The sequence below is a fragment of the Microtus pennsylvanicus genome, chromosome 3 (assembly GCF_037038515.1).
Source record: "Microtus pennsylvanicus isolate mMicPen1 chromosome 3, mMicPen1.hap1, whole genome shotgun sequence".
NCBI lineage: Eukaryota > Metazoa > Chordata > Mammalia > Rodentia > Cricetidae > Microtus > Microtus pennsylvanicus.
This window is the reverse complement of record NC_134581.1, coordinates 17,659,481-17,685,995: the sequence shown is the minus strand read 5'-3', so window position 1 is coordinate 17,685,995 and position 26,515 is coordinate 17,659,481. Positions and strand designations below refer to the sequence as shown.

Below are 26,515 nucleotides of genomic sequence, written 5' to 3'. Positions count from 1 at the left end.
AGTAGAAGCTAGAAAATGCAAACTTGAAAGGAAATGAGAAACTTCAGACAAATATAGACATTCATTCATCTTACATCTTTACAAAGTCATGTTTTTCTATCTTAGAGATGGCTCAAGGGGAAAGAAAGGCCAACAGACTTGATGTTGGGAATTTGACTTGTAATTCTTGATCTGCTAAATGTGGCTACGTGGCCAGAGGGAGGCATCTGCCTTGGGTTTCCTTGGAGACAGTTTTAGGGTGAAAGTCAATGCTGCTGAGTTCTCCTGAGCCAGCAGAGCCTGGTCCTAGGTTACCATCATTCATGTCTGCTTCTGTTTGGGACAATATATGAGCTCCTTTGTGCTGAGTATCCTGGAGCCCATAACTCTTCCAAGTTTTATTCAGCTCATTGGAAAACTGTCAAATTCAATAAAATTTGACCAGAGACACGAGTTTCACTTTTAACTTTTCTTAGAAACAATCACTTCAAGATCCCACTTAATATCTGTACTGTTCTTGCCAAATAATTGTGGTAACAAAGACCAAACATGCAATGGCAGTCCACAGGGAAGCTGTGATTCAGTCTAGATACATCTGTGTGGGAGGTTATTAATAACGTTCCATGATTTTGACTTTGGACCTGTCAGCATAGTCACTGTCAGTAATAAGGTTTCCTGAGAAAACTCAAGCAGAAAGTGTGGGAGGGAGCATCGATGTGAAGAGAGAGCACTGGCCCATTGATTCTTACTGAGAACCGCATCCACACCAGAGTAGAGAATCAAAACCAGAAGGCCGCAAACACAAGCCAAAGTGCAACTTTCATTAGAATCTGCACCACTGACGTATTTCAACCAACTTGATTTTGAAATGTCCAGTAGTGTTTGCAGCAGCAGAAGTCACAACACAGCAGAGTCAATGGCAGCCTCAGGAGTGCAAGCCCCTCAGGGACCAGCACTTCGGTAAAGTGGGATTCTTGGCTATGCCACAGAAAATTACAGGACAAGATAGAATGAGGCAAAGTGACTGATTAAGTATTTAGACAGACTCTTACAGGAAAAAGATAGATGTGGTCCCAAGGCGTGGATGTGGGCTTCTTGAGAGAGAGAGAAGTGCTGTGGTGTCTTCACCCTGTCTACATTCCTCCAAGGATATAATCTACAACTAAAACTAAAGATTAAGCCAAGTGATCCTTTCTGAGACTTCTGGCTAGGACTAAATATAAACATTAAGTAAAGCTTAAAATTTAAGTAAGATTTAAAATCTATTTAAGCTGGTGTGCTTATTTTTTTTATCTTGGAGACTTTCCTTTTGTGGTCTCGGAGATAGCTTGATCATAAAGTGCTTATCCCGTAAGCATAAAGACAGAGTCTGATTCCCAGAACCCGCAGGAAAAAGAGGAAAAAGCTGTGCATAGTGACACGCGCTTAGGATTCCAGCACTGGGGTGGCAGGGACAAGCAGATTTGGGGGCTCAGTGGCCAGCAGGGGTAGCCTACTTGGACAGTTCCAATCCAATGAAAGACTCTCTCTCACAAGAAAAGGTGAATGACACCTGATGAAAAGCCAAGGTTGTCCTCTGACCTTCACAGGTCACCCTCATACATATGAACCTGCACTTGCGCATGTGTGTGCTTGCCAGCGTGCATGTACCACACACACACATATACACACACAAAATAATTTCTTCTTGTGGATGCAATTATAAGGCAGTTTTGGGGTGAGGTGTACTGTTTAAGATTTAGGAATAGGGGCTAGGAAGATGGCTCAATGGGTTAGAATAATTTTGTACACACGAGGACTTGAGTTCAAATCCCCAATAAGCATGTAAAAAGCTCAGAGTAGCCACACACACTCCTGTTGTAACTCCAGTGTTGTGATAGGGCAGAGATAAGAAGATCTTGAGTTTGCTGGCTGCCAGTCACCTCCAGGTTCAATGACAGACCATGTCTCAAAGGAATAAGGAAGAGAATAATAAACAGGACACCCAATGTCTTCTCCTGACTCAGGGGTGCTCTTGCCCATATGGGCATATACCACACATACACACACACATACACACACACACACACACACACACACACAAAGATTTAGGATAAGAGCAATGCTGATAGGGTGAACTCAGGGTTACAAACATTCTGACCCCAAGTAGACATAATTTATTCACCCATTTTGAGGTTCATATTTGAGATGTTTTAGGAAAACACACGTGATTTCTGCAGGCACTTTCAGTTGGATCCGTGATGTTGACGTTTCCTGACACTCAGTCTGTAGGAAAGGCAAACTAGGTCCCAGGGTGGTATGGGACCATGGTCTATATTCTGCCAATTATATTTTAAATAAATGCTGATTGGCCAGTAGCCAGGCAGGATGTATAGGTGGGACAACCAGACAGGAAGTAGAGGCGGGTCAAGTAGAACAGGAGAATTCTGGGAAGAGGACACAGTCCCGGCCCAGACACAGAAGAAGCAAGATGTGAATGCCTCGCTGAAAAAGGTACCAAGCCATGTGGCTAACATATACTAGAATAATGGGCTAATACAAATCGTAAGTTAATAAAAAGCCTGAGCTAATGGGCCAATCTGTTTATAGTTAATGTAGACCTCTGTGTGATTTCTTTGGGACTTAACAATTGTGGGAACCAGGCAGCACAAGCACCGGGTGGGACAGAAAACCCCAACAACACCAGGCTGAGGGACTTCTTTCCCTTCTCATGTCACCGCCAATGTTTCCTGTCTCTCGACAGGAAACTGTTCACCTCCACAGTACAGTAAAGACAGAAAGGGAAAACATACACCCGTGAGTTTGTACTGACATCCTTTCTAGTTAACAGGCAGAGGGACACCACATCCATGCTCAAATCTCACCCCATCTTATCTCACACTAATGAACTTCCCACGAATCCTTGTCCTGGAGAGACTCCCAGACTTAAGTCGAGGCTTCAGCTGCTGTACTCAGCTGCCAGAGGCCAAGAAAGGATGATTCCTGGAACTGAGCTGGGGAGGCTCTTGGCTTGGGAGAACCGAAGCAGAGAAGGCGGGAAGAAGCAAGCACTAGGGAGGAAGGTTTACCTAGAACTGAAGACATCTTTGGGAGCTTACAAACTATCTGGCACCAAGTTGGGGGAATGGCTCAGAAAACATGGAGAAGAAACTATGAGGGACAAATTCATGTTTAGGAGGACAGAGAAAGGGAGAAATGACAAAGTCACCACCTAACCTGTGATGGCCCAAGGAGCTTGAGTACAGTTTCAGCTCCTCTAAATTACCATAGTGCCACTAAGGTCAACCAAGCAACCCACACTCCCTGTACTCTGCAGAAACACTGCAAGTCGGAACTGGGTTAAGAGTACACAGTGAGAAAGAAGGATGTGGGACCATGCCATATCTGGATGCAAATGCCTGGACGACCTGGCTCAGAGCAAATCCCTTCTCCCTCTTCCCTTTGCTCTCTTCGTCTGGAAAATGTAGGTTAGCATTATTAACGGGTAGGACAGTCATGAGATTTAGACAGTGCTGGTGATGGTTAGATTTAACTGACAACTTTCCACAGCCTATAATCACCAGGGAAGAGTCTCAGTGCAGAACTGTCTGCTTTGGGTCTGTCTGCAGGCAAGTCTGTGGAGGAGAATCTTAAGTTAACTGATGTGGTAAGATCCAGCTCACTGCAGGCGTGAGTGGCACCATTCCCTACCCAGCGGGCCCTGAGACATATAGGAGTAGAGAAATAAAACTAAGTACACGAAAGCAAGCAAGCATGTAAGCCGTGCATCTGCTCTTGACTATGGGGATAGTGAGTAGCGGGCTGAAGCTCCTGCCTCGACCTCCTCACAGTGATGGACTATAACCTGGAATTATGAGCTGCAATAAGCCCCTTTCTGTCTTAAATTGCTTCTTGTTACATATTTTAACACAGTAGCGGAAATTAAATGAGAACACTCCTCAGACCTTGGCATCCACGTAAACTACCCAAGTATCTTGACATATACACGCAGGTTCAGACTGATCAGATTAATCAGGGCTTGAAGCTTAGCCATCTGTACTGCCTGGTGATGCCTTTACTTCTGGTCCCCAGACTACAGTTGGAGTCCCATGAGGTTAGGATAATAAAGTGTGGCCACTGTGCAGTGTGGTGGCTACAACTATGTAGGTGCTTGCTCAGTGGTAGTTCCTGGGCCACACAAGGTATAATATATCCATGCTGATTATCATACAGAGGGTATCAGATGTCCTTGTAAATATTTTATAATTTTCACAATAATCCTATGAGCCAAAAACCTCGCTCTAGTTATGTTGAACTGCCCAAAGTGACTCCATTATATTCTAATTTTAGCTAACTCCATCTCATGCTTCACCTGACTGCTCCCAGGCCCCACCCCACCCCAACCAACCACATCTTGCAGAGCAGAACATTCTCACACAGCTGACCTATAGCTAAGGAGCTCCATTGCTTTACAACATAAAACAAGTTATTTTAATCCACTGAACTGAAACTTCTGTTACGTGGCCTGCTCCTGGTGTGACATAATTGTGGGATTTGACTTTATAAGCCCTTTCTTGTCTCACTTCAGGGCCAATAGTCCTTTTGGGCATGAACCTGCTCTCGACCGCAAGCAAATAAGACTTAACCCAACTTTCATTGCTTAGCAATCTTCTGTTTCTCACGTACAATAATTTAAGGGCCAAAACCATGGTTTGAAGTCTAATTTCTTCCCTAAGTTGCTGCTCCCGGACATTGCAAAGCTGAGAGGGAACATAAGAGCCTCAAGTGTTGGCAGCAGGTCGGTCTTTCTATTAAAAAAATAATAATAATATCTTGACCTAGAGACATAGATCAATTGATAAAGTACTTGCCACACAGCTTGAGGATGTTTGATACCTGGCACCCATGTGAAAGGTTGGCCATGGTGGTGTGAGTGTGAGTTTGAAAGAACAAGATGTGTGGATGCCTTAGGCTCCGTAGCCAGCCAGCCAGCCAAGCCTAACAGAAGAGCAACAGTTCCTAGGCAGAGACCGTGTCTGAAAAACAAGGCAGGCAGTTCCTGAGGAGCTACAACCAAGGTTGATATCTGACCCCACGTGCGTGTACACCCACACACGTGCTTGAACATGAACACACACACACACACACACACAGAGACAGAGACAAAGACAAAGAGAGGCTATTTCTTTATGCAGCTTTCATAAATTCTAAAATTACATCAAAATTTAAAAGTCACACACACCCCAGTGTCTTTATCTTCTAAAGCTCATGCTGCATGAAGGGAGGGGACTTCTGTGACAGCCAGCCTTACATTCTTTGGATAGGCTAAGGGGTAAAACTGAGACCAATTTGTAGCCATATCTCCTAATATTATTATAAAGATAAAATGCATTAAAAGAGAGGAATGATTTAAACTTGGAAGGTCTCTGTTTTTCTTTCCTGCTCTTGGCATTTGAATTCAAAGCCTCAGAGCTTATAAGAGTGAGCTCCAGACCTTGAACGCTCACTTAACTGCCTGGGTCTCTGCACCATTGTCTGACGAATAGGCTTATCATACTGCCTATCTCGTTGGGTTCTGAGGATTAAGTGAATCAATAAAAGCTTAGAATGGTGGCTGGATCAATAAACATGAGCTATTTTCCTAGGCGTTGTTTCAAGGGAACCTGCACGAGGCTTTTTAGAAAGAAAAATGGAATCTGAAGCCTGGCGTGCAAGCTGCATTTCCCCCTCTAAGGCTCTGCGTCTTTGCTTTAAAAAAAATGATCTAATGAAGGCTTATGTTTTCAGGCATAAGATGCTTCTTAATGACGGGATTAGGCACCAGGAGCCCAAATTTGATAATGCTGTTTTATTGAGGACTGAAATAATTCTATGGATGGTGTAAAAAAGCTTTCCAATAGGCGTGGCAGTCTCCAAGTGTGCTTAAATGAACTGAGAAGTTAGGATATCTGTTTGTATAAGCCGTTCAATTTGAGCTACCGTCATTTGCCCAGAAGTATGTGGGGACTGTTTGGAAAATGATAATAGCATCGAGTTGAAAGACAAAAGCCTCACACAGAATCAGAAAGCCTTTAGGCAATGAATTCAAAAAGCAAACCACACGATCAGCCCATTGTCTTCACTAGATTGCCCTCATGTAAGGAACAGGAAGAACAGGGGAAGATTGCAGCGTGCCCACTGGAGAAGAACAAGGGTTTCCTGAGACGCCCTGAAGACCGGGCTGTCATTTTGACAGTTTCTCTCCTTGCCAGTGTCACCAGCAGCGAGGTCATTTGTTACATCTGAGCTGACAAGCATCATTTAACATCTTTTCTAAACCATTAAATTTTCAAGATGCCGCTCTATCTCCCAGAACCCTGGGGCAAGAACATGCCCACATAACGGGAGGGGAGAGCAGTTACAGAGAGGCGAGTCTATTCCAGCCTGTAACTTCTCCTCACATACCATTTCACCCTTTCACTCTGAACCCCAAGACAAGGAGGGCAAGCAGGCTATGACTGAGGATTATCTACAAATCAAAAGCGACCACTGACTGTCCAGCAAGCAGCCCATCAGAGAGCAGCATTGGGGTGCATTCAAGGAGACACAACTGCACCACGGTGTTGCTCTCTGTCGGGGCAGATGTCCGCCACCAGCCCGCCCTATCCAGACATCCTGCTAGGCAAGAGGGATGCGGCAAGAACAGTAAAAAGCCCTCTCTTCATTTTCTGTTTCTCAACCTGAGACAGCTGCCCATCCTCCCAGGAGTCTGTAAGCTGCCACAAGCTTATCTGTTGGCACACTCCGTGTCAACCAGATTTCTCACCTAGCACTTCTGCTGCGCAGCTCTGTCTCGAGACAAGATGAAGTGGCCTGGCACAGAGGAATTCATCAGTTATTAAGTAAAACTGTACAGCATTTCCATTTTTCCAGGTCAGAAATGGTCAAATGTTGGTAACGTCACATGGCTAAATCTAGCATTCACACACAGTGGGGAAAAAAAATCAATTTTCATTCTGAGAAATTGTCTCAGAAATTCTGTGAGCATGTACTGCATAGGTTTTAGTTAGAAGGGTAAACTTTAGAGACTAGACATGTGAATAACTCCAATGTGTGTTTCTACACATATTGAAATGTCACACAGAAACAACAAGGAACAACTCCCCCTCCACACAGCATGGATAAGCAAAACCAGACGTGTTGACTGGAAGAAGTCATATACAAAAGACCAGACGCTGAATGATTCCATTTATATCAAGATTCAGAATAAGCTTGTAATTAGTCAGAGGAGAAGCTACGCTGGGCTTTGTGATTTGGGAAGGAACGGGGAGAGAATTTTTTTTTTTTTTTTGGTTTTTTGAGACAGGGTTTCTCTGTGGCTTTGGAGATTTATAAATACCAAAGGTGTTCTGAGCCTTAAATCACATCCAGGTCACAGAGGAATAAACCACACAAGAATCCACCTGGGGCTGACGAGCAGACTCAGGCAACAAAGTCACACAAGCAGGAAGACCCGGGTTCAGATGCCCAGCAAAAAGCCTTATATGGTGGTACAAAACTGTAATCCTAACACTGGGGAGGTAGAGACAGGGGAGGGTACCAGAGTTTGCCGGCCAGCCAGCCTAGCCTACTTAGCAAACTCCAGGACAGGGAAAGAGCCTGTCTCAAAATAAAAGATAAACAGCCCCTCAAGACTGACAGCCAAGGTTGAGCTCTGGCCTTTACATGCATGTCTCTGTGCACACACACACACACACACACACACAATCCATTCATGTGTTTGCTTTAAAAGCACTTCATTTTTCCATGTTGCTAAATGAGTTTATAAGGTTATATACCAGGAAAACGAAGGAGGAAGAGGAGGAAAATCACAGGCTCCAATCTCGGGTGACAGATGAGTACAGTGCTCTGGACACGCGTTGGTGTAGGACAATTGTATTCTGTCAATTATATTTTAAATAAACGCTAATTGGTCGGTAGCCAGGCAGGAAGTATAGGTGGGACAACCAGACAGAAAGTAGAGGTGGGTCAACGAGAACAGGAGTCTTCTGGGAAGAGGGAAGCTATTTTTGCAATTCTGAGCCCAGCACAGAAGAAGCAAGATGTGACTGCCTCACCAAAAAAAAAAGTACCGAGCCATGTGGCTAGCATAGACAAGAATAATGGGCTAATATAAGTAATAAGAGTTAATAAGAAGCCTGAGCTAATGGGCCAATCGGTTTATAACTAATGTAGACCTCTGTGTGATTTCTTTGGGACTTAACGATTGCGGGAACCGGGCAGGACAGAAAACCTCAGACAACAACGTGTGACAGCAGATTACATCAGCCAGTCACCTAACTAGTTACTTGACCCTCAAGAATATGCTTACCTTCTTCTTTGAATCTGTTTTTCTTATTCTTGAAACAGAAAGAACCGATGAAGCCTAGCTAATAAAGCTTTGGGGCTATTACACAAGACAGCATCTGTGGGCTCTTTGCACAGACCATGTGTTCCAGACGAGCTGGTTCCCCTCCAGCAGATCTGGAGAATTCCTCCCCTGAACCACACTCACAGCTCATGCCATCCCTGATGGAGGGGTGAGAACGAGACTAGCTCCAGCACCTCTTCCCATCAGCCCTTCCCCACTCCTCATGTACCAGCAAGGCATCCGGGAGGTTGTGCTCCTCTGTGAAGGTTACAATTGCTGAGTCAATGCCCGCCGCGTGGAGCTCCAGCAAGGCTGTACTGACAGAGGCTGTGTCGTAGTTCCCACCAGCCTGGAAGAACAGGGCCACCTTCCTTACCAGAAGGCCTGAGCGCACACGTTTGAATGCGTGTCTTGCCACAAACCTCATGGTGGCCCCAAGGTTCCGGGACCCAGAGGACCGCTCGAGGGGGATTTTCCTGGTAGCCTGGAGTAGGGCATCTTTTCCCTGCTGGTCTGAGAAGCGCACTAGATAATCTGTCCTCGTGTTATAGGAAACGATGGCCACTCGGGCACCAATGGGGCAGTTACTCTCGGCCATTTCCATCTTCATCAACAGAGATAACAAAATGTTTCTCATCCTCTCAAAGGCCGACTGGGAGACATCGTTGGACATGTCCAAGGCAAAGAGCACTTCTGTTGGGAACACTGGGCATCTGGAAACCCCTTGACACAGGAATACACAGAACTTGAGCTATGTATGCTGCCTCCGGATGGGTTAGGAATTACCTGAACAGTAAGCGTTATTTACCTTTTGAGCAAGCTGGAAGGAAAAAGAAGACATGTTAGTGGATATGGGAAATTTATACTTAATATAAAATATACTCTTTTGGTTTGAAAATTTTCCTGTGTTACTCAAGTTGACCTTCATCTTAAAAATACTCCTGCCTCAGCATCCCAGTTGCTTGGATTTTCAAACCATGTCCACTTCTTAAAAACCCTCTCTTTAAAAACCCTCTCTTCTGAGAAATCCAAATGGCCTTCCAGACACCCCTCCCCAGTATGGCAAGAGCTGCTACTATTTGCCAGTATCCTCTCTCTCTCTCTCTCTCTCTCTCTCTCTCTCTCTCTCTCTCTCTCTCTCTCTCTCTCTGTTTCCAAGATAGGATTTCTCCTGTCCTAGAACTCATCTGTAGACCAGGCTGGCCTCAAACTCACAGAAATCCTCTTGTCTCTGCCTCTCGAATGCTGAGACTAAAGGCAGGTGCCACCACTTCCCTCTCTTATTTTTTTTTCCATTATAATAAGACACCAATATCCACCTGGGTACATGGCTGCCTGAAACACAGGCCACACTTTCATGGAGCTGACTGGCTTACTACATTCTGGGTAACAGGATAAGAAAAATGGTAAGAAATGAAATCCATGACTTGCAAGGCTAAAAGAAAAGCTGACACACCCTTTACCCTTTGCCTTTTGCCCTTTGCCTCTGCTCCCCTTTCCCTTCCAGGCTGGCAGAAATGCAAAAGCAATGACTGAAGCTTGACTAAAGGGGGGGGCGGGGGAGGGAGGAAAGTCTATTCTGGAACCCCTGGAACACGCCAGCCCCCCCAGGACTCCTCATCAACCTAGACTGATGGTGTCCAAGCTTTGACTTAAGAGACAATTTCCCCATTGTTAGGATGATGTTGACTACTTTCAGCTAAAATTAAATCCAACTAAAACACTAAGCTATTCTGAAGCTGTATTTTACATGTATCTCATATATACATAGTCATAAATCATATACAATGATATCTTATGTAAAAGTATATATGTACATAGATGTGCATATACATGAGCAACACATGCGCATAAAAGGTTAAGATTGTTCTTATTTCACCTTTTTTTTCATACATAAAAGTACTTTTCATCTTATTTGATAAAATTTGGAGCTTAAAGTATGTTTGACTCTGAAATATGTTCCACTTGGTATGACATTTTTTTTTCAGTAAATTCCAAGAGCTATCATAGATTCTACTATGTAGATGTCCCTTGACTTCTTCAGCCATTGTCTCTCAGGGGAATCATGCAAGTCTCTGTGTCTGTCACTAGAATCATGGGTTTTGACATGGACGGTCCAATCGCTCTTTTGAAGGCACTGTAGTAGTTCCACAAGTCACAGGAGCTGCCACACGTTCCCCAAACTAAGGGCAAGGATTATTCTCATTTTTTTTTAAATATTTCCATTATGAAGCCTAGGCCTGAAGGTACAAGCCTGCATTCCTAGCTCTTGGGAGGTTGATGCAGGAGGATTACAAGTTTGAAGCCACAGCAGCATACATAAGGAGTTCCAGGCCAGATAAGGCTAGTTAGCAAGATTCTATCTCTAAAGACCAAAACTATACAAACAAATATGCATATATATGTATGAATATATAGCAATTGTATATATGTTTTCAGTTTGAGAAACAAAAAGAACCTATCATTGTTTTAATTGATAACTTTTGATTTCCATCAAGGATGAATATTCTCACAGGTGCACTGTTAAATTTTTATTCTCTGACTCCTTTCATGTCTTTTGCCTATTTTCAATTCAAAAGTTTTTTTTTAACATTTAGATTTAGCTTTCTAAAAATGTCTATGTTTATAGATAAAATGGTTATGCAGCAGCAATTTTTATCTTGGCATGACACAGCAAGCACACTGAGCCCTCTACTTGAGTCTGTTGCTTCTATCTCAAATGTCTGTTTTCTTGCTTTTCTGTTTGCTTTTTGCCCCTGTGGACTCCTCAAACGTAACGAAGTTTTAACTTTCTACACAGCCAGTTCTTCCTTTCTGACCAAGGTGATAGATAGTATTTCTCTGTGTGACTTCCATGAAAATGGATCCTGGAATCTCCTTGACCAGCAGCTGGGAGTGGACCGAAGCCAAAAGGTTGAGCAAAAAAGCAGGCGATTGTGGCTAAAGCCCAAACTTCGGCACCAGGTGCTCTCCCTGCCACCAGGAAGGGGAGGAGTGTGCTCTCGGTAGACAGAGCACCCAAGATGCTTGTTAAAGGGAATACGTAAGTGTCAGCTGTTATGTGACAAAGTGGTACCTAAGGCCTAGTAGTTCATAGTTCCGTTTCTGCAACGGAAATGACAACCAAACGGGGCATATTCTTTCTGAAAAATCATCACGGATCCTACTTGTTGAAATCAAAAGAACAGTACCAGCCTCGCTCTGTTTCATGCACCAAGAGGCAGGCACATATGCGTGTGAGTGTGGTTGTGTTTGGGGGGAGTTTTTCTCCATTAGTGAGACGGTATGTCTTTCAAATACTTCCTTTCTGAGCCCATTTAGGAAAAGACGACGTACTCAAAGGGAGATTGGGCCCATTCTGTCAATGGATAAGATCTTTCTTATGACAGACAAACCACTTCCCAAGCCTCCGTCAAACACTCAGTGACTTAGACCTTGATCCCTGCCCCCATCCACACCACTGGCTTAGGCCCTTAGATTCTCCCACTCCACCTCATCCGCACCCCACCATGCTCCATCTGAGTGCCTCCCTAACAACTTACGGCAGTTCTCTCGCATGAAATCCACAATTTCACAAGGCTGTAGAGAGACGGGGGAGGACGGAGGGAGGAAATAAGCATTTAATGCGAAGCGGATTTCACCGTCGTGATTTGAAATGTCGTGTGCACATCTTCAGTGCCTAGCTGAAGTGTTTAAATTTGTAATAGAAAAACCACAAAATTGCTGGAGCTGACACCTAACAACTTTATTTCTAGATCCAGTAACTAATTTAAAACATTTTACTTCATAATCTGCCTTACTAATCAATGGGATCAAATCTGATTTTGAAGGTGAAATAATCTGGTGATCTAAGCACAGAACACTGGAGATTGCTGCCAGTATATGCATTTTTAGAGTAGCGTTTGCTAGAATACTTCTTTAGAACGAATGCCAAGACAGGTCCCCCTGTATCCTTCACCCCCATAATTCTATCTCTTTCCTTTTATCTCTTCCTCTGTTCTGTTCTTCCCTCAACATCAAACCCCACCACTTCCTGTTCTTCAGGTGTTTTCACATCCTCCAACCCCTAACAGTCTGTGTGTACTGGAAGAGAAACACCATAATTTCTGAGATTGTTTCTTAAAGTGTCCCATAAAACACAAAAGTCTATACTATTCTGTGAGTTGTTTTATTAAAAATGCATAGCTTTAAAAGCATTGTTTTTAACTTTATGAAAGAGCACACTGCAGGAAGGTGGTAGCTTCCAAATATTTTCTTTTGTGTCGCTTAATGTTTAAAATATTATTCTACTATTTTTATAGTGGCATTTCTGGGAACACTCTGCAAACTTACAAGATTAACAGTATTTATTAAAATAAAGAAGTTTTAAGATTAACAAACCTTACTTTGTGGATATAGAAAAAAATCTATGTTCTAAAAATGAGTGAATTTTCAAATTAAGAGTCTTCACCTACCGTCCTATCTGCCAAACCTTTTGAGCCCTTGGCACCCTAGGAAGAACAGAAACGAGGATCAAAATGCAACATTCTGATTGCCAACACTTTCTTCTCCACAACCAACTGGAGATCCTGGGGATTCTCCATGGCACACTGGCCCTGGAGCTCTGTCCAGTCCAGCCGGGAGGACAGAGTGCCTGAACAATACAGCCCAGATCTTGGAGTGCAGGAAGCCAGGTAGACAGGACACAGACCCTTGGGAGACCAGATAGTTTTGAGACCAATCCATAGTTCAAGTTCAAATTCAAAACACAGTCATTCACAATCCCAGGTCCTACCGCAAGCTATTCCAAAGTACATCCTTCTATCGCCATTGTTCCTGCTCTTCAGGCCCCTCGTCCCTACCCTGTCTCTGCCCTATAGTAGAGGAAGCCTCCCCGAAGCCTTCCAACTTCAGCTGTCTGCCTCCAGCCCCTCTGGGAGCCTGGAAAGTCTTTGTTTAGACCTTACAAGGCAGTAACTGGTAACCTTAGGCAGGTTGCCATACCAAAACCCTTGCTCAATCTGTGTTTCACCATCAAATGGCCATGAACTAACTCTGTGACGTTTGGTGTTCTGCCTTAGTTGCTCTTCTACAATAAAAGTCCTGAGCTCCAGTAAGTCTAGTATGTCCCCCTCCCACCTCTGGCTGATGAATACACTACCCCTCACAGAATGACAGTCCTGTCCTGGATAGCTTTTGTCAACTTGATTTAAACCTAGACATACCTTGAAAGAATGACTCTCAACTGAAGAACTGTCTCAGACTGGCCTATGGACGTGCCCATGAGGCATTTTCTCGATTGCCAGCTGAGACAGACGGTCCCAGACAACTGTGGACAGATGGAGCACCCCTGAATAGATGGAGCACCGTCCCAGGTAGAGGAGCAAATCAGTAAGCAGTAGTCCTCTATGGTCTCTGCGGCAGTCCCAGCCATCAAGCTCCTTCCTGCCTTAAGCCCTAGCTTTGATTCCCCTCAGTGATAGACTGTCACCTGTAAGCCACATAAACCCATTCCTCCTCAAGCTGCTTTTGATTGGTGTTTTCTCACAGCAACAGAGAGGTAAACTATATTAACCAGTCTCTAAAACCGAACAGAGGGTGGAGCCTCGGAGTCTTTCCACGTCCCAGGGAATTCTAGTCTTCTCCACTTTTTTCTTTCTTTCTTTCTTTCTTTCTTTTTTTTTTTTTTTTTTTTTTGGCTTTTGGAGACAGGATTTCTCTATGTAACAGCCCTAGCTGTCCAGGAACTAGCTCTCATAGCAGGCTGGCCTTGAACTCACAGAGATCCACCTACCTCTACCTCCCAAGAGCTGGGATTAAAGGCAGGTGCCACCACTGCCCAGCTTGTCCCAGGGAATTTTTAAATTCCTCTAGTCTTGTAATATTATCAATTCAGTTTAGATTGTACGGTTGGGTGGGGCTGTGGTGGCACACACCTTTAATCCCAGCTCTCGGAGGCAGAGGCAGCCTAATCTATAGGATGAGTTCCTTCTGGTTTTATTTGTTGGTCATCGGGTTTGCATTGGTAAGCGCGTTCTCCCATGAGTTGTACGTATTGGCTTGTGTATTTAGGAAGATCCATAAAGCTCTAGTCACTTCGAGGTCACCCCCACATTCAGAGAAAAACTGCACATGGGATATTATGTTTAGGGTTTGAAGTCAGTATTCTCCAAGCAGTTTGCCTGTTCCTGTGACCCTGCTCAATGTCCCAGGTGTTTGTTTCTTCTGTGAGGCCTCTTATCAAACTCTTACTCATCTTGACACAAGGGGGGAAATAAAAACAGGAAGAGTACTTGTTACCATTTTTCCTGGTGGGCCTTGGTCACCTGGAATTCCAGCAAACCCAGGAAAGCCAGAATTACCCTAAAAGAGAAAAACCAAAGGAATAAGCTTCCCTGTTGGCTACAAGAACTGACCCTCCCAAAATAACAAACTGCTTTAATGAGTCTGTCCTTGACCTCTGTGAACCTTGTATCCGTGGAGAGACAGGAGGCTTTCTGGAGACTAGACTGCTCCCTTCTAGTCTACCCATGTAGCTCCAGCTGGCCCATGGCTGATACACACACAGATACATTTCCATGCAGAACCTTAAAAGATGACTTAACCCTCAGTCACGTCTCATGGGCATGTGATAAACATATTGTGTGGGCCTGCAGTGAGGGTCTGACGATGGGAAAGGAAAAATTCCCACAGTGCTTTTGTAAGACTTTAAGACAATTCTGAAGCCATTTCTGACATTTCTGAATCCTCTCAGCCTCCGTGCCATAGTGCTTCCCCTCCTCCCCTGGGAACCAAGGACCTAACAGCTACACTCGCACGTACTCAGTTCCTGAACAATTACCCATATACGTATGTTTTGGTTCGGTCCCCTGGGAAACGGGGTCAAAATGACCTCTTACCTCATCTGATCTGGCAACAGCTCTCCAGTCAATTATTGGTAACAGCCCTTTCGAATAAGCCAATCAGAATAGTCAAAGAACAAGCCCCCTAGCTTCTGTGGCCCCAGCTATTCGAGGTCTCTCGGCTTCCCGAATGCTGAGGGACCCTGTCATGACAGAATTAATAAAATCCTCATGCTTTTGCATCGGCTGTGGTGTGTGAGGTGGTCTCTGGGGGCGATTCCTCCTCAGTGTTTGGATGCTAGAGTCCAACACTTTCTGGGCCTCAGTGTCTCAGGAAAGGTTTTAGGTGGCTAGGGGCTCACTGCTCACGTTCTAGGTATTTGAAGTAACACAGCACACTGATTAACTGGATTTAATCAATGCTTTATCTTTTATATTTGAAAGAAGAAAGATAAGTTACCAGGTCAGAGCAACCACAAGCAGAAGCAAGCTGAGCAAACATGGGGCTGACTGTCTTTATGAGCTTGCCGACAGATGAAAACACCAATCACCGAGTCCAAGGAAGACACACGCTCTCTTGCCTTCCCTCCCTTCTGCTCCAAATACAGGCTCGTGTCCTGTTCCCAGAAGGCTTTACTTTAAACATTTTTAATTACACTTACTTATTTGGCGGGTGTGTGTGTGTGAGTGTGTGTGTGTGTGCACACCACGGTGCACATGTGAACACCATCACATCTCTCCCATTACCATGTGAGTTCTGGGGTTCAGGTTCAGTAGTCAGGCTTAGTGGCAGATGACTCAATTTGCTGAACCTATAGGAATGGGTTCTTAATGGGAGACTCAAGGAAGCACAGTAGACTTGAAGTCCACCAAGACAGAAGCCATGCTCTTGGGACTCTAGTCCCTGAGAAGCTTAGGGAAGACTCAGATAAACTACACTTGACCGAAAGCGTTGTCCTTGACAAGGCCCTTCCAAAGCTTCCCTAGAGTCACCAGGGCAGAGGTGCCTACCATTGTCTTGAGCAATTGGCAGGGCAGAGCTGCGACTCCGGCCTGCCTGCTCTGCAGTTACCATTCCCTGTACGTAAACGAGAAGATGGGGTAGGGTGTGCAATGTGTACCAACTGAGCAGGGCTAGGCTAGTGCCCTCCACGCCCGTGACAATGACTGATGACCCTTTGGTTCTTACCCTCTTCCCTCGGATTCCCTTGGCCCCCTTCTCTCCTCTATGGCCTGGGTCACCATCTTCTCCCTTAACAAAGACAAAAACAGAGTTCTGAATGTAAAGAAAGACGTGCGAATCCACTACAGACAGTGGCCACCAGTTGCCAGGCCCACAGAGAGCTCTTCTTACATGCACACCAGGATAGCCAGGGAAGCCAGGTTCACCCTAGGGTCAGAAAGAAACAAGATAACGATCAGTGCCGGGTGATTAAGAGTTTCCTCGACATTATCTGGGAAAGAACTAGTCACATGGCCACATTTCACCCCTGGAGGCCAAGAACTTAGGTGACTTCAGAAAGAATCAAAGTAGAAAGTCAAGTGTTGACTTGGCCTAGATGACAGATTTAACAATGAGAAGTGATTTAAAAAAAAAAAAAACGTGGCTGGACATGTGACAAAAATGGCTCTAAACACTTGTCCTACCAACCAGAGGATGAGATCAGGACGGATTCTCTGAGACACAAAAGGCTGCAGGAGGAAATAGCTTTTTCCAGAGCATCAGTATTGATGGATGGGATGTTGGATGATGTTAAAGGATAATTGTTAATTCTTAGGTATAATAATGGTATCTGATTATAAAGAATATTTTAAATAATATTTAAAATAGTAAATGTTTGTGCATGAAATGTATGGTTTCTGGGATGTTCTTAAAAATAATTTCCATGAGGGAGGAAAAGTGAGTAAGACTTTGAGTAAGATAAAACATAATTGGCCCTAAGATTTCCATTGATGAATCAAGGCGATGGGTACCTATGTCAGTATCCCAACCTGTCCATTCACATGTTTGCTAAGATAAGAACTTGGGGTCAACAAGATGGCTCGGTGTTAGAGGACTTGCTGCCAAGCCTAACTACCTGAGTTTGATTTCTAGAATTGACAAGATGGAGGAAGAAAAGTCACTCCCTAAAGTAGTTGTCCCTGTGTGCAATGCACATACACACACACAGACATGCACACCTACGGGGAGGGGGCAGAGAAAGGTGAATTAAAATGTAAAAGTAAATAAATAAAGTGTTGAAAAATTAAAGAGGAAAGTTATTGTTGGAAGATGGGCTGAACTTAATTTGTTGTGGATGATAAAAAAGGAAACATCTGTGGAGTCTGTGTGTCGATCTAAACTAGAAGAGTCAGGTGGAGATCCCAGGGTGGAGGGGCCTGATGCTTTAAAGGCACAGAGCAAAGGGCAGCAGATTGTGTCTGGAGAAGTCCACAGCTTCTGTGAGAATACGTGAATGCGTGAGTTCATCTTAAAACATGAGCTACAGTTGTTCAAGGGAAGGAGAATGAAAAGAAAATTCTATGTCATTTGCAGAGACAGAGTTGGGAAAGGGATCATGTCTCCAGATCCGGATGGAGTGCGCATGAATATCAGTGAAGCTGGAGGCCAAGGCTAAGGGGAGTTTTTAAATAAATGAGTAATTAAATCAGACTTTTACTTCTCAGGGAGGGAACTCTGTAAAGCTATGACATGTTGGGGGGGGGGGACATTCCTGAAACACATCCTGAAAAATAACCATATTCTGGTAAAGTAAAATAAAAACTGTGATTTGATATCTGAATACTCTTTACATGAGCCTCACCTTCTTGCCTTTTCTTCCCGGGTGACCGTAACCATCTTGACCAAGAAGACCCTAAGAAGTGGACACAAGATGAACTGACTGAGTCGCCCAGACCAATTCATGGCTCATGACAAGAGCCAAACCTCTGCAAAAGTTAACTATGTAAGAAACTGGAGAAGAGGGTGGGGATTGGTGGAGGTTGGGAGAACACCTTCACAGGATAAACACTCACATTGGAGGAAATAAGACTTAAAAGAAGACCATGACAGTGCCATCGACATGATTGTTGGGAAGAGTATGGCAAATTTGCATAGATGTGTTCTGTGGGCAGATTTTTCTGTTCCACCTGCCAGCTCCCAAATAACCACATGGAGACATATTAATTAGGTGAGCTTGGCTGATAGCTTAGGCTTGTTTTTAGCTAGCCAATCCCAATGGCGTATCTTCACACGGTGTAAAGGACTATTCCACAGCATGTTCACCATCTGGGAAACATGTTGATATTATTTCCAGTTCTCAGGAGCTGAAGTAAGAGGACTGGGTCTGAGCCAGCCTGTGCTACACAGTGAGACCCTGTCTCAACACACACATCATACACATACATACATGCACACACGCGTGCACACTCACACACACACGTGCTCTAGTACATTACTGATCTGAACACCTACACGTACAGATAAGAAGGATCTATCACAAGGAGTGAACTCAGAAACCTGCAGTAGGTTTTGCGTGGAACGAACAGAAACTGTTTGTGGATCAACATGGAAGGCAAACAATGAAGCTGAAGGCCAGACGCCTGTTCCTGTAGCCCTAATTGGGAAAAATTCAAAGTACAAAAGAAAGAAAAGTAAGGGACGTGGGAAAAAACTGAATCCTTTGTGGGGAGGAAAGAACCTTTCTTTGGTTGTTACCCTGTCTTCGTCTCCTTAAGACCCACAGGGCGTTCACGCAGGCAGCTACAGGGAGAGACTGAGGCCTGTGTTTGGAAGCTGCCCACTGTGGGAAAGCTGGAGTTAAAGATGTGCGCCACCACGTCTATCTTCTGAGTTCTAGGGGCTCACATTTAGGTCCTCAGGCTTATGTGGTCCTGAAATGTCTCCTCTGATAATGATATCTTTCCCTAGCTTTCAGAGAGATGAGACAAAGAGAGAGGGAGCGCAGCATAAGCTCTGAGATATTTTCAACCAAGACAGTTGAATAAAATCAAACAAAATACTAATTTCACTACTTTTTTGGAGTATAGACACGGGGCGTCGTTTGCCTCAGTCCACAGACGTCCTATTCTGCTCCTTCTTCTTGCACATTTTAATTTAAGCTTCCTGGGCCTACTTCAGTTTTCTCTCTTTCCCAACAAACTCAATTTCAGTGCTGAAGAGGCGGGGGGACTCTTTAGGCCCTTCCTAACTGCTGCTGGAAGAAATCTCTGGAAGACAGCATTACTCTTACAATAAAGCAAACTGCAGGGAAGTGGTGAGCTGAAAATAGCCGTATAAAATAACTAATTCGTTCTTGTGCTCACATCACTGGGCAAGGCAAGAGCGCAGAGCGCTGCCTTTGAAAGTGCCTGCCATCTCTAGGAAGAAATCGCTCGTGATTATTGGTCTCCAACATTATTCCTATGCTCTGGATAATTAAACTCATAGTCTGAAAAGTTAACCATTCTAACTGGGTGTCTTATTGGTGATATCTGGAAAGGTGTGTCTCTATGCTGGAGGAGATGGCTCTGTGGGTAAAGCTTCTGCCGAACAAGCGTGAGGATCTGAGTTTGAATCCCAGAACTCAGGTCAAGCTAGATATGGTAGCACGCATCTTCACCCCTGGTGCTCTCAGAGGGAAGTGGAGCTCACTGGCTATCTGGGCCACCTCACACACATATAAAAACCAAAGAGATCCCTTTTCAAACAAGGCTGAAGGCTGGAGAAATGGCACAGAGTTTAAGAACACTGGCTGCTCTTCCAGAGAAAACCTGGCTTTAATTCCCAGAACCAATGTGGTGGCTCACAGCCATCTGTAACTTCAGTTCCAATGGATCTAACACTCTCTTCTGGCTTCTCCAGGAACCGGGCAGTCATGTGATACACAGACCAAAACAGCCATACATATAAAGTAAGTCTTTTTATGAAGCAAAAAAATGTAGACCACCACCCAAGGTTAACCTTCACACACATGCCATGGTATGAACATGCTTACACACACACACACTGCTGTGTACATGTTCTCTCTCTCTCTCTCTCTCTCTCTCTCTCTCTCTCTCTCTCACACACACACACACACACACACACACACACAGAGCTTTTTTGAAGTTTCTCTGAGCATCTCATTAGTCCCCAAAGACTCAGATATTTGAAAAACTTCCTTATCAAATAGAAGAGGTTCACAGACACTCCGTCTTCAACAATGAAAAGGCAAAAGAAACCCCAGCACATTTTTGGATTCTTTATTTATGTGAAACTTACGAACCTTTGACTAAATCCTCAACAGCTCAAGCCATTATGTCACATTGGTAACCCCAAGTTAAATCATCAAGGGAATTCTTTTATGTGAAACAAGAACATAGACCAAATAAGAAAAATACAAGGAATTCAACAAACAGAAACTAGACTTACAGGCTGCCCTCTTGGTCCTCGCTGACCCAGTGGGCCTCTCTCTCCTGCAAGGCCAAGCTCTCCCTTTTAATAGAGAGAAAAGATGAGATTAGTTTTCTCTCATGAGTTTATGCATCTTTGTGCCATTTTCCTTAGAGGTTGTTTGGTTAGACTTTTCGAGCCGTTAGCATCACCATACAGTCGACAGACTTAAGGCTTTCTTGGAAATGGAACACAAATGCACAGTGGAATTGGATACAGCTGTAAAGAAAAGACACACTAGCTGCAGGAAAAATGGATGCCAGTGTAACTCATTGTGTTAAGGGAAATAAGCCACACTTACCAATCCTGCATGATTCCTCTCAGACGAAGAAGCTGGATTCAAAAGTATGTTCCTCTCTCTCTCTCTCTCTCTCTCTCTCTCTCTCTCTCTGTGTGTGTGTGTGTGTGTGTGTGTGTGTGTGTGTGTGTGTGTGTGTGTGTTAGTTAAATAGAATCAATTGTAAGTATACCAGTGGTCTTTGTGCTAACGATGAGAGTAGACGCACAGAATAAATGAGAGCATTTTATCACTGTCACTTTCCCAGGTGTGGGTGTGAGAACGTACACTTGCAATGAGTCCATGTGTCTCTCTGTCAGTGCGCTTTTGCCTCCTGATATATGTGAGCCACTTTGCCGTAGGTCAGTTTATATAATTTCCTTCTTTGTATGCATTCTCCAGCTATCGGCTAAGAGACAGCCAATAGCATCATCAACATCCGAAACATGCTGGAAATGATCACACAGCAGGGAAAGAGTTGCCTAAGAAAAAAGTCCAAAGGGCTCTTAAAGTCATCCCCCAAGCGTCTCTTCTCTGACACCCACCTTCACTCCTCTGGGTCCAGCCCGTCCTTTTGAGCCATTTGGTCCTGGAGGCCCAGGATTCCCCTGCAATGATACCATGAATACAATCATGGATCTTACTACATATAGCCCCTGGCTTATAGCAATTTGACTAATTTTTTTGGTTTATACTTTATAATAGAGGAAAAATCATATGCATATAGTCAAACCCATACTTCAAATATTGCATTTTCCTGGGATACTCATACTTGATACAAGACTGTCTTGTGATGCTGGGTATTGGCAGTGAGCCACCCCCATGAAGCCACAGGAGTCAACAACCGATACTCTCCAGGGCTGTATTGCTAAACTACGATGTTGGTTGGCCACGCTAACATTCTCAGCTGTGGATGGCTTCATTGGGATATCATCCCACTATGAGTCAAGAGCATGTATATTACTGAAATGCTCTGGAATTGTCAATGTGTTCATGAATCACCACCTCCAGACCCAAGTCAGAGGCCAATCCAAATACTTTCTGTCTGGGTGGCAAGTTGCTTAATCTCCCTGAACCTCTGTGATGCTATTTACAGGAACAGAACATATGCCTGTATCTTCACAAGGAAGAAGGGAACTGGCATGAAGATGTAAGCACTGTTGTCTTCCAACATGCAAAATGCATAGCAGATGCAGTTAAACTGTAGGCTGGGGAAGTCTGGGAAGAAGCACAAAGTCTACTATGTGAGAATTAAATCTACAAAATACTGAGAACTGGGGGGAATTATCTATACACTATCTGGGAAAGGTGACTTGATCAAAAGATCAGGGAAACTAGAGCCTAGACTTTTACCTACTCCAAACTGGAAACCTGTTTAAATAACACTTAACAATATCACAATGTGTTGGTTTTTTTTTTAATTTAACTTTATTTTATGTGCAATGATGTGCAGGGAGCTGGAGTCACAGACAACTGTGAGTCGCCACATGGGTGCTAGGAATCAAACCTGGGTCCCCTGGAAAAGCAGCCAGTGCTCTTAACTGCTGAGCCATCTGTCTAGCCCCCACAGTGAGATTTTTTTAAATAACAGCTTAGCCAGAGCTTGTAACATACACCTTTAATCACAGCATTAGGGATACAGAGGCAGATAGATCTCTGTATGTTCCAGACCAGTTAGAACTACATAGTGAGACCCTGCTTCAATAGATATAGATGATTGATAGATAAATAGATAGATAGATAGATAGATAGATAGATAGATAGATAGATAGATAGATAGATAGATAGACAGACAGGCAGGCAGAGAGAGATACAGACAGACAGACAGGCAGGCAGGCAGGCAGGCAGATAGCTGTGTTCCAAAAGCTTGGTTTCTAGCCATAAATAAAGGACATTGGGCTTATAATGCATGTTCCTAGAGAAGCTAAGTAAGAAGGTGAACCCAAAGACAAACACATAGGCATCCTCATGAATATTAACCTTCATCAGGCGATGAAAGGAGACAGAGACAGAGGAGCACGGGACAGAAATCTCAAGGTCCAAATCAGGAGCAGAAGGAGACGGAGCACGAGCAAGGAACTCAGGACCGCGAGGGGTGCACCCACACACTGAGACAATGGGGATGTTCTATGGGGAACTCACCAAGGCCAGCTGGCCTGGGTCTGAAAAAGCATGGGATAAATCCGGACTGGCTGAACATAGAGGACAATGAGGACTACTGAGAACTCAAGAACAATCGCAGTGGGTTTTTGATCCTACTGCACTTACTGCCTTTGGGGGAGCCTAGGCAGTTTGGATGCTCACCTTAGGAGACCTGGATAGAGGTGGGCGGTCCTTGGGCTTCCCACAGGTCAGGGAACCCTGATTGCTCTTTGAGCAGATGAGGGAGGGTGACTTGATCGGGGGAGGGGGAGGGAAATGGGAGGAGGTTGCGGGGAGGAGGCAAAAATCCTTAATAAATAAATTAATTAAAAAAATAAATATATAAATAAAAAAATAAAAAATAAAAAAAAGCAGCAAACTAGACTTTTGTTACCCAGGGTGAGACTGAGGACCGGACTATGGCTTTGGTCATCCTGTGGCTGCCATTCTGAGTGGGTGGAAACTGCAGACCTGACTCAAATCCAGCTGCTCGAGTGTCTAAGCAGAGGCAAATGTCCCTGTCCTCAGGAAGTCATTGACCACACAGCTCAGTCTCTCTGACATTCCGCTAGCCGCAGACATTCCATGGACAGTGGAAAGCGCACTAGAAAGACCCACGCTGAGTCCATTTGACCACTTGCTATCTGTACAAGTCATTGCCTCTCCTTCAGCCTCTGTGGCTTTATCTTCACAGTCGAGGATGCCCTTTCATATTCATGAGGAATGGGCAAGGTAAACGTGCCTCCTGTACAGAAACACAAGCTGTGATCTATCCTTGAGGTTCAAACTCAGAACTTATTGGTCACTGTATGCCCAAAAGGAAGGGGGTACAGAGTTGATACCAATGCCAACATCATCAAACTAGATGTTCTGGAAGTCTTTGGTACTCACAGATCCCAAACAGCTCACCCAGTGAGTCCTCCGAGGCACGAGTCAGCCACTGCTCAGCAGCAGCTGTACTGTAGCTACTTGTTTTGCAAACCTACCTGGGCACCCAGGTCCCCTTTTTGGCCAAAAATTCCTGGGGGTCCTTGCCTTCCTCTGGGTCCCTGTTCCAGAAGAGATATTAAAATTCAACCAATTTTTACAGAGTCATTTATGCCCCATGCAAGTGCAAAATCGTCTCAGACGACGGCTGAACAAAGGTACCCAGACCAGACCCATCACTGTCGTCTCTACACACTGACGTGTTCACGGACCGCCCACTCTACACTCCCTCCATCTACAAGGTAGGACGTTGGTCCCTGGCATCCATGCCCTTAGCAATCTTTCCAGATGGACCTGCCAAGCACTGGAGTTTGAAAGTGTTTTCATGTCCTCACCCACCCGACAGAGCGGACTGAGGGCAGCAGTTACGGTGTCCCTCTCATTTGGAAAGGACCCTTTTATTTGCACAGGCCAGATGACAGCTGTTTCTCTCTCCAGAACCAGAGGTCCCCTGGAGTGGCTCTATGTTGTTGCTACGGCAAGAGCTGCTTATTTCCTCCGGGTCTGTTTTGCTTTGCTGATTTCGACACTTTAATTTTTCTCCAGTTTTTCTAAGAAATACTTCCCTAATGGAAGCATTGATCTTGGCTTCTATTCTCCCAGGTGAGGTATTGACAATCATTGATTTAAATAGACCATCACCCCCACAGCCCAGTGGGAAGGTGAGAACGGAGGACGGGTTCTATCGATTATCTCGCTTATGGTTCTCAGCACAATGCGCAGCCCTTTCAAAAAGGCAGAACCCGGCGACTAAAGGAAAGAAAGCAGGGACATGGCAGTAGCAGGGGTCCGAATCTGAGATGAGCCAGTGATCAAAGAGAAAACGGGAAAATAGGCTTCTTCATTATATCCTCCTAATGCCGTTTCTCTGTCATAAAGCAAACACGCCCTAATTACACTTTGATTGCTCTTTTCTTTTGAGTGTCTTTGCCACCTACATCAGCAGACAGCTTCTCAAATTATCGTCTGACACTCGCAGGATTTTTAACCATGGGGAGAGGAGTCGATGGGAGTGAAGTTTGTTGTCAGTTTTAAGTTTGCAGTGAACTTGGAAGTAATTTGTTTTATGAAAGAAACAACGTGAAGGTCTGGAAAATGGTAGGTTTGGCGCTTTTTTTTTTTTTATGGTTCCAAATGAGCTGCTTGGAAATTCGGGTTTCCATTTGACACTTTGTAATTTACAACCCTCAAAGAACTGAAGCCCTTAAGGGAAGACTCACATCCTGCTGGTCTAAGCACCCCAGGGACTGTGAGGAGGGAGTCCCATGCATAACAGACACCAAGCAAGTGCTTTGCTGATGGGATACAGTTTTAAAGAATTAAATTCAACTTTGGAGCAACTCGAATCATAGCTCCAGAGACATTCACAAAGAGCGTTGACTTTAAGTTCGATTTCCAACCCTATCAACTCATGAGCAGTGTGACTTTGGCCAATTTTCCCACCTTCTCCATCCACCCTCTATATTTGTCCCTGTGAAATGGACTAATAAACCTACTCAGCCCCCAGATGGCAGAATGAGTGAACCGGTGTTAAGACCTAGGTTAGTAGCAAGGACGTGGAGTCTAATCAATACCAGCTATTGTGGTTTGGCCTTTCCAAAAGAGGGGCTGTTCAAGCAGCTTTGGAAGGCCAGGAAGCTTCCTTAGGGTCATTCTGACTCAAATTTATATCACACAAAGAAAAGGTTTCAAATACATCTCCTTAAAATTAAAACCCACTTCCCAATACAACCTGTGGGCCTGGATACCCAGGCTCTCCTTGAGAACCCAGTTCACCAGCATCTCCACGCATACCCTGCAGAAATGAAAAAAAGAAAAATACTCAGAGAGCTTCCAGCCAAAGCAAGTGTTCTATTAAAGACAGCTTTGTAAGACATCCCTTAAAAGCCCTCAGGATAAGTCACAGGAAAAAGATTGGATTGGTTTGGTTGTGCTCAATCCTCCCCAGAAATGGATCCATGCCAGAGAAAGAATCTGAGGGGTTTCCCCTTTGACTGAGAAAATGCAGGGGCTGATTGTTACTGTCTTTCCTTCCCAGTCTTCATACATCACTTTCGAGAAGTTCCACCAGTGATGGGCCAGAATTCCTTTAAATAACCCAAACTCTTTTCTATTTTGCATAAGAACTGTATCTCAAAAAAAACTATATCTCGTGCGCACTTGTGTGCATGCGTGTGTGTGTGTGTGTGTGTGTGTGTGTGTGTGTGTGTGTGTGTGTGTGTGTGTAAACCAGAGGTCAGTCTTGGTGATCTGCCTCAAGGACTTGTCAACCTTTTTTTTTTTTTTTTTGAGACAGGGTCACTCACTGGGACTTGGGTCTCACTAATTCGGAAAGCCAGCCGGCCAGTGAGCCCCAGAATATCCCTGCCTCTGCCTCTTCCCGTAGGTTCTGGGGATGGGACTCAGGACCCTGCATTTGTGCAGCAAGCATTTTAGCTACTGAGCCATCTCTCCAGCCCGTCTGCCTCTCTTTAAGATACATGGACTCAGCTCTCATGTGCTGGCTAGTGTTGTCACCTTGACACAAA

General features: G+C 44.4%; 1 protein-coding gene across 1 annotated transcript in view; it reads right to left on the bottom strand.

The window, feature by feature from the left end:
• Positions 1-26,515, bottom strand: part of LOC142846949 (collagen alpha-4(VI) chain-like) — a 96,640-nt gene that overhangs the window by 11,479 nt on the left and 58,646 nt on the right. Inside the window, exons 21-32 of the mRNA XM_075967714.1 lie at positions 25,720-25,782; positions 23,987-24,049; positions 21,404-21,466; positions 20,561-20,623; positions 17,973-18,023; positions 16,523-16,558; positions 16,358-16,420; positions 14,627-14,689; positions 12,802-12,837; positions 11,890-11,926; positions 9,156-9,167; positions 8,577-9,070 (exon numbers count right to left, since the gene is read on the bottom strand). Coding sequence (XP_075823829.1) covers positions 8,577-9,070; positions 9,156-9,167; positions 11,890-11,926; positions 12,802-12,837; positions 14,627-14,689; positions 16,358-16,420; positions 16,523-16,558; positions 17,973-18,023; positions 20,561-20,623; positions 21,404-21,466; positions 23,987-24,049; positions 25,720-25,782 — 1,044 coding nt within the window. The remainder of the gene's footprint in view (positions 1-8,576; positions 9,071-9,155; positions 9,168-11,889; positions 11,927-12,801; positions 12,838-14,626; positions 14,690-16,357; positions 16,421-16,522; positions 16,559-17,972; positions 18,024-20,560; positions 20,624-21,403; positions 21,467-23,986; positions 24,050-25,719; positions 25,783-26,515) is intronic.